Raw genomic sequence first — 14209 nt, 5'->3', positions numbered from 1 at the left:
ATTGTATGGCATCCAACACGTTTCCTCCCAACAGTATCCTTCTTAAAAAGCAATGCTTTAATAATTCTTTATATTAGTGCATAGTAAAGGGTTGGTAATGGATCAGTTTGTACTTTCACAGAGTCAATGTTTATTAAGGATACACTCTCATGTATATGATTGTAGGTATGGTGTATCAGCAAGGACTTATGCAGTCCCTTGTAACTGATGGTACCGTGGTCCGTCATGAGGTAGATAGGATGATCTCAGCCTATCTTTTAAGAAACTGTTTTTTTTCTAGCCGAAAGATCATATTTCAAATCAATAATTCCATGTTTTTTTATTGATACACGTGTAGAAACATGTTATGGCCCAAGTGACAAACATCATGTCATCATGTGACCATCATGCATCTTCAGATTTATTCAACAAGTCTTTGCTATCCTGGATTTATGATGATACGTTCTGCACTAAAGAATGTAGGAATCCATCAGATATTCTGAAAGGGACTTTGTTGGCGATTCATTAGAAGATATGATGGGCTCACCCAGTTGAAACAGGGCTTTCTTATGCACCTTTGGTAAGATGTACATACAAGGATATCGAAATTCATCACAAACAAAAAACCTTTTTCCTTACAATTAATTACTTTCATGTTGATTAGTTGTTAGACAATCGGCATTGGATTTCTCAGGAACCCTTTTGTAACACTCAAAGTCTGATAATTGTCTCATTATTTCCTGATTATAATTATCCACATTCACAATGACAATATTTCCACCCTTATTAGCTTCCCTAATAATGGATTTGTCTGATCTCCGGGTATTTAAGGCTAATCTCTGGGATAGTGTTAGATGTTTCATAGGTAAGTGTTCATGTTTGGATCCCACATCTTCTTGTTTATGTAAATCTTCTGTAACCTTTGTATAAAACAATTCTATACTGTCATCCATTGTACCACTGGCTTGTCCTTTGCGACCCCTGTCTCTGCTTTTGCGGTCCTTGACCTCAGATGTTGCAAAATGAGTGCCAAGAAAAAATATTAACTGGTGTCTTGATGAGCTCTGTTTGCTCTCTGCAGCTGCCACTGGACCTGGAACATTAAAAATAAATACATTCAGTAGGGCAATGGGCACGCCTTTGATTAAATAAATAAATTAAATAAAACAAACAAATGAACTCAGCACTGCAACAGGCACTCTTTTGATTAAATAAATAAATTAAATAAAACATACAAATGCCCATATCTTTTAGAAAGCTGTTTCCATTTGTTCAGTATCATAATTACATGAAAAGCTACATATTTTAACAAAACCTTCACCTCTGTGCTTCACATGAGTGATAGTGGCTTACAAATGAACATAAACCAAAATGAATAACCAATGTGGAATAATTTAACCCAGTAGCATAGTTCATAGTCAGTGAATGATGGCCTTTTCACATAACACTGCAGTTTTTACTACTATGTAGGTGTAGCTCATTGAATACCTTTAGGTATGAAAAGTGTACAGCAAGCTATCACATTCATTGACTGACGTCATTAGTGATTTTATGTTAGATGTCATCAATGATGCAATTTAACATCATGTGTGATGTAATATGTGATGTCATAAGTAGTCCACTGGGGGTGCAAGTTATAGTTAGCTCAGTGAACTATAACTGGATAATTTCAGTGTTTTTAAAACGTGTTTTATCTCCTTTCAACACCTAACTATAACATCGCTTTAACCTTTGTTTTTTGTGAGAATACATAACACTCTCTGTCTCTCTCGCTCTTGCTTTTGCTCTCTCTCTATACCTCTCTCACTTTCTCCCTCTCTCTCTCTCTCTCTCCTTGTTTAGTTGCCATTCAGTACATTTTGTTTCTGTCCATCACAGCATGGGACAGTGGATAAGCCCAATTCAGCCATTGTCTCTTTTCACTGTGAGTGATGAATTCTTGATTTTTGCGCATGTTTACATCCCCCGAAAAAGTAGTTCACCTCAGTACCGGGGCTTCTTGGTAAATTTCTGCTTCAATTTTATGTATTTTTCCATTTATTCTTCCAGTGGCTACTTTGTTTACCTAACCTTTTTTTGCAAATATTCATGCCACCGTTGATTATGGTATTGTTTACCTTTCATTACTTATACACTTTAAATGTTTATTGTATATATTTGCAAAAGAAAACAATCCTGGTCTTTGCCATTGCTTGTTTACATTCATTGTGACGTCATACTAAAGGGTGTATATTGACTTAGTGTACAGAAATGAGCACAAAGGTGAGTAAGATTTTCTTCTTTTTTGATATTCCAATCACATTTGCCAGTGTGCTGCAATACAAATTATAAAACACACTAACAAAGTGTGTATGAAATGGGTAGTAACTGGGATGCTTTGTCCCATTATAGGTTTCATTCAAGCTCTTGTTACAGAATTATGGTCTGTTCTGGAATGCGGAAGAGATGATGTCCGAGTAATTTACCCAAGACCTACCCCAGTAGACCCTATTGACAGGAGCTGTCAGAAGGTGAGGAATTCATTGTTGTTCTGATAAATTCTTAAATGTCTCTATGGCTGTCATTACCAGTGCTTGAAACCTTACATAGAATCTGATGCTAGTTAAAGATCAGCAGACTCAGCTAGATTACCCATTTATCACATACATATAAACTGTCTCCTACTCTAAACCTTCAGGTTCTACTTAATCTTTGTCTTCCTTAGCTTTCTCTCAAACGTTAATCACTGTGTTTGTGATGGTTTGTTGTCACTTACCAATCTGTGTTACATCTTCCCTCTGCTTTTAATCCACCATTCTGTATGCATTGATTGTAACCGCTGGAGCAGTCAGCCATTAGTGTCATCATGAACATACCTCTGCCCTACATATGGTATAAAGTCTCTGTCAAGACGAGTTTCTCACGATAGTGGCAAGTGACTTTCACCTTCAGTGGGGAAAACTATCAGAGTAGATCCAACTCGCCCAAGCAGAATGGTGGACTTGCCATTAACAAACCTGTATATTGGAAATGGTTCCTTTCAATGTGGTTCGCCATGCTTTACAGCACAGTCTTGTACCACAATGGTGTCAGGCTAGCATGCCTGAAATAAATCAGAACCTTAGTTTTTTTAGATTGCGTGTGTGGCCCATTTTTGTATGCCTCATAATTATTCCTTTGAAGCTACAGCCTGTAGAAGGGAGCATGATAATCTAAATGAAAATGAATGGAAAAAATAGGAGAAAGACTGATAAATTATTTGTAATATTTGATGTATTCTTTCTGAAAGGTCGTTTTTTAACACAAGGTAAACCAAGTAATCAACAGGGATCTGGGGTAATTGATAGGACAAGGAACAGAGGTCCCTAATTAAATGGATATACAGAAATTATGTGCTGTCAAATGACAGTTTTAATTTAATAAACAATTAAAGTCACAAAAACACCACAGTGAGTGTCAGTACAGAACAACATGCTCAGTGCTCCATCATTAGTGACACACTTGTGATAAACATGATCATCTTGTGTTTCGAAAAATGAGGAACACCCAGCCCATCATATCAGATCACATATTCAAAAGTGGGTCTGTGGTATTACAGGGAGTGCAGAATTATTAGGCAAATGAGTATTTTGACCACATCATCCTCTTTATGCATGTTGTCTTACTCCAAGCTGTATAGGTTCGAAAGCCTACTACCAATTAAGCATATTAGGTGATGTGCATCTCTGTAATGAGAAGGGGTGTGGTCTAATGACATCAACACCCTATATCAGGTGTGCATAATTATTAGGCAACTTCCTTTCCTTTGGCAAAATGGGTCAAAAGAAGGACTTGACAGGCTCAGAAAAGTCAAAAATAGTGAGATATCTTGCAGAGGGATGCAGCACTCTTAAAATTGCAAAGCTTCTGAAGCGTGATCATCGAACAATCAAGCGTTTCATTCAAAATAGTCAACAGGATCGCAAGAAGCGTGTGGAAAAACCAAGGCGCAAAATAACTGCCCATGAACTGAGAAAAGTCAAGCGTGCAGCTGCCACGATGCCACTTGCCACCAGTTTGGCCATATTTCAGAGCTGCAACATCACTGGAGTGCCCAAAAGCACAAGGTGTGCAATACTCAGAGACATGGCCAAGGTAAGAAAGGCTGAAAGACGACCACCACTGAACAAGACACAAGCTGAAACGTCAAGACTGGGCCAAGAAATATCTCAAGACTGATTTTCTAAGGTTTTATGGACTGATGAAATGAGAGTGAGTCTTGATGGGCCAGATGGATGGGCCCGTGGCTGGATTGGTAAAGGGCAGAGAGCTCCAGTCCGACTCAGACGCCAGCAAGGTGGAGGTGGAGTACTGGTTTGGGCTGGTATCATCAAAGATGAGCTTGTGGGGCCTTTTCGGGTTGAGGATGGAGTCAAGCTCAACTCCCAGTCCTACTGCCAGTTCCTGGTAGACACCTTCTTCAAGCAGTGGTACAGGAAGAAGTCTGCATCCTTCAAGAAAAACATGATTTTCGTGCGGGACAATGCTCCATCACACGCGTCCAAGTACTCCACAGCGTGGCTGGCAAGAAAGGGTATAAAAGAAGGAAATCTAATGACATGGCCTCCTTGTTCACCTGATCTGAACCCCATTGAGAACCTGTGGTCCATCATCAAATGTGAGATTTACAAGGAGGGAAAACAGTACACCTCTCTGAACAGTGTCTGGGAGGCTGTGGTTGCTGCTGCACGCAATGCTGATGGTGAACAGATCAAAACACTGACAGAATCCATGGATGGCAGGCTTTTGAGTGTCCTTGCAAAGAAAGGTGGCTATATTGGTCACTGATTTGTTTTTGTTTTGTTTTTGAATGTCAGAAATGTATATTTGTGAATGTTGAGATGTTGTATTGGTTTCACTGGTAATAATAAATAATTGAAATGGGTATATATTTGTTTTTTGTTAAGTTGCCTAATAATTATGCACAGTAATAGTCACCTGCACACACAGATATCCCCCTAACATAGCTAAAACTAAAAACAAACTAAAAACTGCTTCCAAAAATATTCAGCTTTGATATTAATTAGTTTTTTGGGTTCATTGAGAACATGGTTGTTGTTCAATAATTAAATTAATCCTCAAAAATACAACTTGCCTAATAATTCTGCACTCCCTGTATCAGTCAACTGCGTTTCGATCCTCAACAAATACCAAGATCATCATCAGGACTCTAACTTCTATCTTGAGCTGAGGCCATATTAGTAGGCACTGTAAATTGAAATCAAAGAAGATAGCAGTGAAATAAACAGGAAAAAAAATAAAAGTGGCCTCTAGGTTCAGAAAAGGGGAAAAGTTGATGAGCTCACCTGAGAAGTGTAATAGCTCCCCCGCAGACTTCAATGGAGAATTAATTTGTCAAAATAGCATCTGAATGCTGGTAAAAACAGCAAGGGAATTGCAAGGGTCATGGTACTAGAGGAAAACAGGTAAATATTCTTTCTAAAATCATTCTCTATAGGGAAATTAAAGCACAGTATAAAAGATTTTTCCACAGGATGAATTTAGTTTGGTGTACATTCTTTAAAGATTTAGTACATTTATAAGACTTGCAGTCTTGCTTGGTTCCTGCAATAACTCTAATCACGACTTATAGTGTGTCCTAAGGAAACTTGCAGTACTTTACTCCTACTTTCCTGGGTTTTGGGGTGGGGTATTTTACTTATCTTTGTGGTATTCTTACTCTCCCAGCGATTCTCTTCGCACTACACTTGTCTAGGGGGTAATCCGTGATTCGCATTCCACTTTCTTAGTATATAGTTTGTGTTGCCCCTGGATCTATTTTCTCGTATTGCATTCTATGGTATTTTCTATTGTTTGCACTATCCTATGTCTAATTATTTACCTGATTTTGGTGTCCAGTGTATAATACTTACCTCCAGGAGGAGGATTGTCTCTCAGATATTTTTGTCCTTGTGTCATTAAAATAAACTTACTTTATTTTTGGTAACACTGATTATTGTCTTTACTTGTGTGTAAGTACTGTGTAACTATAGTGGTATTGCAGGAGCTTTTCGTGTCTCCTAGTTCAGCCTAAGCTGCTCTGCTACAGCTACCCCTATCAGCCTAAGCTGCTAGAACACTACTACATTTCACTAATAAGGGCTAACTGGACCTGGTATAAGGTGTAAGTATCCAAGGTACCACCTACAAACCAGACCAGCCTCCTACAGACTCATCCCAAAATCTTCCTTCCCCTCGTGCAGATCCTTTAAAAAAAAACAAAAAAAAAAAAAAAAACTGGATACACTTGGTTTTCACATGGCGTTTAGCATTGGCTTGGCAAGCAGACTTTTGCTGCTGCGATTTATGTTTTTGTGAATTTGGGTTTTCCAAGGAACTGCCTCAAAATTCTGTCAGCCAAGATAAGTGATTTTTACTGTCTTTGTAAATGTGAGTATGAACTTTACTAAAAGCATTCTGGAGAGGGCTCTAGAGCAGTGTTTTCCAAACTGTGCAGTAGGTTGGAAGCTGATTTTTGGTTGGCTGTGCAAGTCCAAGCAATAAATTAAGATGCCTATAAATTCTGTATATATCTTGTCTCATTTGCTGCACTTCAAAGACTGAGGGCAGATGTCAGGCTGTGTCTACTAACAAATTGCTGCTCACTTTTTAACATGGGGATTGTTGAAGTAAAGTGAATTATGCGCAGACTTGTGGAGGTACAGGGAGAGTGACAGGAAAGGCTGTAGGATGTAATTTTTGTAACAACAAAATGTAAATAAACTTAAAATATTCAGCAGTTTTGAAAACAAAAATGAAGCACATGTTTGTTTTAATTCTGAAGTGTGATGAAAACAACAATTGTATTTGAATCAAGACAAATCAAGACACTTTATTTGGTGAAACACAAATGATAAATTATCACTGAAAACAGATTTCCACACAGTATCATTTGTGTTCAATGTAGGTTTATCATGAAAAAACTTTGTCTATACAAGTTTAGTGGCCATTTCATTGGAAAATGTGCTGTTTGTAAATGACAGTGCGCTACCACGCGGTTCTTTAGTTACATTAAAAAATCGCTTGCCTTATGTCTATTAAAGCTAGGTGGGTCGCAAAAGTTTATTCTGAAAATTGGATCCTGGCCTAAAAAGTTTGGGAAGCACTTGTCTAGAGGGAAGTCAGCATCCTAAGAAGAGGCACAAGTTGGGATTTATTCGATATCAGAAAAACAGCTTCCAGAGAAGAGCCCTTAGTATTCACCCTTCATTAGTGACAGTAGATGAGTGCAGATATTAAGCTGGCATTTGTCATTGGGTGTTTTCGGTCTTTATGTCGAAACGGGAGTAGAAGGTGGCCCAGGTAATAATGGTTGGAATATTTTCTGGATGTCTTTATCCCTCTGGCCATCTTCCTTGCCCTATTTTTCCCTCTAGTATGGGACAAGTACTCCTACTAATTTTCTCAGTACTTGCAGTAAGTGAAGTGTCTGTTGAATCACAACATTGCTCTTTGTTTTGCATAGACGCGGAGTTTGGGAATAGCGCACCTTTGACCATAGCGGCGTAATGAAAAATGCCATCTGGTAATCAAGTTATTTGTGAATCAGAAACCATTTGCTGTACTAATACCCGCTTGCAGCGTCCAAGTCTCCAAAGTGAAGATTCAAGAATTATCTAAGTTTTCTTGGCGCAGTATTGAGAAGTACTTACACTTGATAGCCATAAAGCTGACAACCCAAGGCCTGCGATCAGTTGCCTTTTAACGTTCCCTGAACAATTAACCGAAAGTATTTCTTTAAAAGGTTTATGGCAGCACATTACTTTGTCTAATAGGAGAACTAGAAAGGTACTTTAAATGAAAGCAGTGCGCCGTGCAGCTTTCCTTGGAGGTTTTTAACTGTGCAGATGATCACAGGCTACTTTTCTCTGTGGAGGCGGTGTTGTCAGTGAGCTATGTATAACGAAAAGTGGAATTCCCGCAGTGATAGTGCCTTGAGAGCAACACATTCAATGAAAAGGCAATTAGCTTTTAGTATAGGCGGCTCTTAACCACGGGTAGAAATGTTAGCTCTGCTGGCATATCATAAATGTTCTTCATTTGGTTTCATCCCTTAATGTTACACTTCTTCCTGTTATTTCATGTGTTTTCCTGCAAAGCTGTCTTTTCTGAGTCACAAGCTGTTGAGCCTATTTTTTTCAATTTGGTTAAATCGCTGTAAATTGTGTGGGGGGGGGGGGAGTTCCTCAAAAGAGTAGTAATGGTGCAATAGAGATCTGTAAACTGCAGTTCATGTATATGGTATTCTGGAAAGACCCAATTCAGATTTTCATAAAAGTGAAAATTACCGAATATTTGTATAATTTACTTTCCTCAAATGAGTCTCCTTCTTCTTAGCACAAATCACTGAAACATTATAAGAGATTAGTCAGTCCTAAGGAAAAATTAACTGTAGTGCCTGTTTTGTCAATCTGTACTTTGCACAGGTGTGCTTCAAATCACACGTCCACCACTGGACTGTGCATCCAATCATAAAATACAGTGTTTAAAGAACAACTCTTACCCAGGTAAGTGGGGAAAAGCCCCCGCCCCGTACTGTGTTTCCGTCGGTGGGTCCCCATTGAATAAAAAAAATGACCACTGAAGCTTCATCTCCATATGTATGAGCCGTAGGTCTATCTTAGCAGGAAACATTTGCTTGGGCAAATGCTGACAGTGGCACTATTTTGCATCTTCGGTAGCTCTGTCTTTTTAGATGGTAATACGCTGTTTCCAGAAATCATGTCAATATAGAGATCACTTCAACCTGAGACTTTAGCATTTACATCAGTAGCATTATTCAACGTGAGGAAAAATTGTAGAAAAAAGACCAAGATTTTTGATGATGTTTTGCCTCTTCATTCCAGACTGAAGTGAATTCTCTTACAGCAGGATGTAAAGCCAGTGCCTTCAAATGGATGGAAACAGGTGTCTTTTCATGCTACAAATATTAGGTGTAAGATAACCAACTAACTTCTTTAAAAGAGGTAGACACAACTAACACGTGCACTTGGAAGACATAGCTATGACGTAAGAGGCAGAGGTTGAGCTTATGTTGCCAAGCAGATAGTTTTGTTTACTGAAACCAAATTAGTGCAGTAGCGGAGTGTAAGCAGTCAATTCAAGCAGCATTATGTACTCTGGCAGCCATTTGATTAACGTTGATCGTAAGACTTATAGTTTTATTGAAAGGGTGCAACATCTCCCTATTTCTAGATGGTATATTTACTGCATGCCTCCACCTATGTAACTGCAACTTGTAGTCCAGTCTACAGAGTCTGAAAATCCAGCTTTTTAGATTCAATAATAATAGAACACATCTTCGCCCTTTGGTCCCTGATGGACTACAATTGTTCAACCCCTTCCGCGAAAAGCCAAAGGTGGTGCTGGGGTTGAATAGTTATAAAGGCCGGGCTGCAGGACCTGCGGCCAACCGCTGCCATGCACGGCCGAACTCTGTGCGTGACTCAGGGTTGGATTAACGTATAGTAATTAAAATTACTTTACCTTTAAAAAAAAAAAAACATAGAAGTTCACTGAAAAAAGCAAAGGTTACAGGGAGGTTATAGTTAGGAAATAGAATTTAAAAAAACAGACATTCACTAAAAAAGCAAAGGTTAGAGGGATGTTATAGTTAGGTTCTAAATTTACTCGCACAAAACCATAGAAATTCATCAGTTATAGTTAGTTATTTCAGGTAACTATTTCTCACACCCTAAGGTAATTATTACTCATGTCCTTGCCATGCACCGCTAATTACCCCAGATATTACAGCACTCATGACAACTTTTATAACGTCAATAAAACATTAGCAGTCAAATTATTGAAAAAAAAGTGTGCAGGGCGGAGGCACAAGTTATAGTTACTTAAAATTACTATTACTATAACTGCTGAATTTCTGTTGTTTTGTGCAAGTAAATTCAGAACCTATTATATCGTCCCTGTAACCTTTGTTTTTTTTAAGTGAATACATATATATATATATATATATATATATATATATATATCTTCAAGGTACATAGATGTGAAGCTAGGAATAGTAAATCTGTACTTCCTTATATGCTCTTGACGTTTTATATTTTGTCCTTCAATATTCTGTCAAGGATAGTCCTGTATTGCGATGTTCTTGGGCTCAATATTCAGTAGTAAAAGACCATTGAGTTGATTAGGTCTCACAATTGTTAACCATCTGTAGGGGAGGTTAGCACCAAATGAGAGGCCCAGAGTTGCTGGTTAGCAATGCAGAGCTGTAGATTACCAGAATTCCTATTTTCTGACCAATCCTGTCACCCAGGGCTACTGAGATATGTTGGAATGATGATTTTGAAAAGAGATGTGAATAATAGCATAGCATGGATATTGTCAGCATAGTTTACATGATCTAATCAAGACAGCCAAAGAGGCAAATAAACAGCAGGAAAAGAAAAGTGCTGCTGCCTGAACAGTGAAACCCAAAATATATTGTATGTTGTTGGAGAAAAAGGACTTTAATCAGCTGAGTTCTTCATCCCTCAACATGGAGATCAGAATGTCATGACTAACCGCGTAGGATGTTGTTGATTGTTACAAGTTGTTAGAAATGGGGTCTTTGGCTGGCAGTCAGGTTACCCCCTGTCCAAGCAAGGACCCTCACTCTAGTCAGGGAAGTCACACACAATCCAAATTATCCTGTGCCCACTCTCTGGTAGCTTGGCACTGAGCAGTCAGGCTTAACTTAGAAGGCAATGTGTAAAGTATTTGTGCAATCAATCATGCAATAACACAGTAGAACTCCACAAAAATACACCACACAGTGTTTAGAAAAATATATAATATTTATCTGATAAGATGCAGGTCAAAACGATTAAAATGCAATAAGTATATGTTGAGATACGACTGTAAAAGTGATATAAAGTGCTGTAAGTCTTTTAAAAGCAATAAAGGTCTCTTTCAAGCACAATGTACCTGGTTTGCGTGCAAAATCTCTGCAAAGGACTGCAGAGGAGGAGATGCGTGGAAAGAAAGGGGTGTGCATCGATTTCTCAGGCCGCACACAGCGATGCGTTGTTTAGTTTTCACGCAGGGACGGCTGTACGTCGATTTCCTGTGCTCGGTCGTGGATCCTCTTTGGGTTGCGGGGTTTTCGGACACCCCGGGGACGATGTGTGGATTTCCTGTGCTGGCAGGACGAAGGCACAGGAGCTGTGTCGATTCGGTGGGTGTTGCGTCGAAATTTCTACCACACGGCAGGCGCTGCGTCAATTCCTCTCTGGAAGTCGGGTTGCGTCGTTTTGGCTCGGCTGTGCATCGATCCAGTGGGCTGTGCGTCAAATTTCCGATCATTACGCTGGCACTGTGTTGATCTTCTCGTTGCAAAGTCTGGCTGGGTCGTTCCGGTTCAGCGTGCAGTGAATTTTTCACTGAGGTGCAGTCTGTGCGTCGTTTCTGGTCGGCTGTGCGTCGAATTTCACCGCACAAGGAGTCCTTGTTGAGATGAGGTTATTTGGTTCTGCGACTTCAGGGAACAGGAGGCTAGCTCCATCCAAGCCCTTGGAGAGCACTTCTCACCACAGCCAGAGAGCAGCAAGGCAGCAGGGCAACAGCAAGGCAGCAGCAAGGCAGCAGTCCTTCACAGAAAGCAGACAGGTGAGTCTTTTGGGCAGCCATGCAGGTCTTCTTGGCAGGATGCAAGTTCTGGTTCAGGTTCTCTTCTCCAGGAAGTGTCTGAGTTGGTAGGGGCAGAGGCCCTGTTTAAATACCCAAATGTGCCTTTGAAGTGGGGGAAGACTTCAAAGAGTGGCTTAGAAGTGCTCCAGGTCCCCTTTCAGTTCAATCCTGTCTGCCAGGGTCCCAGTAAGGGGGTATGGCAGTCCTTTGTGTGAGGACAAGCTACTGTCCTCTGACATATAATTGTCAGGCCCTCCACCCTCCTAGGCCAGGAAGACCCATTCAAAAAGCAGATGTATGCAAGTGAGGCTGAGCATCCTGTGTTTGGGGTGTGTCTGAGTGAATGCACAAAAGAGCTGTCAACTCAACCCATCCAGACGTGGATTGTAAGGTACAGAAGGATGTAAGTGCAATGAAATGCTCACTTTCTAAAAGTGGCATTTCTAAAATAGTAATATCAAATCTATCTTCACCAGTCAGCAGGATTTTGTATCACCATTCTGGCCATACTAAATATGACCTTCCTACTCCTTTCAGATCAGCAGCTACCACTCAAACAATATATGAGGGCAGCCCCAATGTTAGCCTATGAAGGGAGCAGGCCTCACAGCAGTGTAAAAATGAATTTAGGAGTTTTACACTACCAGGACATGTAAAACTACACAGGGAAAATGTCCTGCCTTTTGCCTACACAGCACCCTGCCCTATGGGTTACCTAGGGCATACCATAGGGGTGACTTGTATGTAGAAAAAGGGGAGTTTTGGGCTTGGCAGGTACTTTTAAATGCCAAGTCAAATTGGCAGTAAACTGCACACACAGGCCTTGCAATGGCAGGCCTGAGACAAGGTTAAGGAGCTACTTAAGTGGGTGGCACAATCAGTGCTGCAGGCCCACTAGTAGCATTTAATCTACAGGCCCTGGGCTCATATAGTGCACTTTACTAGGGACTTATAAGTAAATTAAATAGTCCAATTGGGTATGATCCAATGTTACCATGTGTAAAGGGAGAGAGCATATTCACTTTAGCACTGGTTAGCAGTGGTAGTGTGCGCAGAGTCTTAAAACCAGCAAAAACAGTATCTAAAAAGTGGAGGGAGGCAGGCAAAAGGTTAGGGGTTACCACCCTAAGGTTGTCAGGTCTAATACAAGTGGACTAGAGCACCAACATAGAATCTAAAGAGAATGCAGGCGTTTCTCTCCTTGAAGTAGGTTTTGGGTGTGGTTTTGCAGTGTTCTCAGAATGATTAGGGGGAAGTTCAGGTCAGATGTACGATAATAGTTTCCTACTTCTGTAGAGCCCAAATAGGTTTTAAGAGAGGTGTAAATATTGGTGTCTTTAGTTTTAGAGAGAAATCATTGCTTTAAGGAGCCAGTAATACCTTTCTGCATTGTTCCTGTTCAACTCTGGGTTACCAGTTGTAGGTAGAGTGAGGCTTCTAGCGAGTTCATTCCCATTGGGTTTCTAAATTGACATTTCGGATTTTAACTTGGAACCTGCAGATCCGAAAATGTATTCATGAGATTGATGAAGGAAAATCACTGTCAAATAACTGTGAGACCAGTTTTCAGCCTTGTTTCCTGCCTGGGTTTTAGAAGCAGCAGATGAGACGTATCTAATAAAGCAAAGGAACTGATGTCAGATCTTGTCAGAGCCTATGGTTTTGGAAGACTGCTCAGGCGTCTCTTTTCCGGACCACAACACAATTCAAAATAAAGTTCTTAGTAATGTTGACTGATCACAATTTTTGTCAAATTGAACATATCTGTACTATCAAGTAGAGAGTAGATGCTAGCGAGAAACATTTTGCCCAGATGTTGAGACGACTTTCCACCATCAGATTAATAATTTCGGATTGGAGTTTTGTTACTGTTCTGTGAGATTGTCTTCTAATGCAGTTAGGATTAAGCAGTACATAAAAGTGTAGAAAACAGAATAAAGTGGCGAGAAGACAAAAGTTGTGACTTTGTTCTTGCTGTCTTTGCAGCTATATTTTAGGTGGAAAGTCCATGATGACGCATCATTTCTTTTGAATTAGACAGTGCTTCAAGATAATTCGTTCAGATGTTTACATATTAAATATCAAGAAAACATAACAGTATAAATTCTTGAATAAAAAATACGTACATGAATAATTATTCTGCTACATAGTAGATGTGTGCTTTTACCCACCGACAGTTGTACTGTCAGTGGGTAAAGATTTTATTTATATACTGTGTTCATATTCCTGCAAGAGTTCACTTGTATAAATATAATGTATAGTAACCTATAAATTGTAAAATATTGACATCATTAAATATTACATGGGTAATCTAATGGGAATGAACTAGTCAAGAGTTTTATTTGCAAACGTCTGTCCTTTTTGCTTATTCCAAAGAAAATACTCTGCTAAATACCAGAAGTACTTTATCAGAATTCTACATAATGAGCAAGTGTGTATCAGTCACGGTTTCTCTTTAGTCTTTTCTAGCTCTAGTGAATCTCCTGTCATCGTTTCCAGCCGTCTGTGAACTGACAGGCAAGCAGGATCTGCCAAATCGGCCCGAATACTCCCTCCGTGAAGTACCAACTGGCATCATCGTAAGTGT

General features: G+C 39.7%; 1 protein-coding gene across 3 annotated transcripts in view; it reads left to right on the top strand.

Annotated features, from left to right (window-relative positions):
* TBC1D32 (TBC1 domain family member 32) overlaps positions 1-14209 on the top strand; it is an 804546-nt gene that overhangs the window by 352544 nt on the left and 437793 nt on the right. For all 3 annotated transcript variants that reach the window (XM_069235394.1, XM_069235395.1, XM_069235396.1), the window contains 2 exons: positions 2371-2489; positions 14082-14201. In XM_069235394.1, the coding sequence (XP_069091495.1) occupies positions 2371-2489; positions 14082-14201 (239 nt within the window). The remainder of the gene's footprint in view (positions 1-2370; positions 2490-14081; positions 14202-14209) is intronic.

The sequence above is a fragment of the Pleurodeles waltl genome, chromosome 5, assembly GCF_031143425.1.
Source record: "Pleurodeles waltl isolate 20211129_DDA chromosome 5, aPleWal1.hap1.20221129, whole genome shotgun sequence".
In the NCBI taxonomy this organism is placed as follows: domain Eukaryota; kingdom Metazoa; phylum Chordata; class Amphibia; order Caudata; family Salamandridae; genus Pleurodeles; species Pleurodeles waltl.
This window is presented reverse-complemented; position numbering and strand designations above follow the sequence as displayed.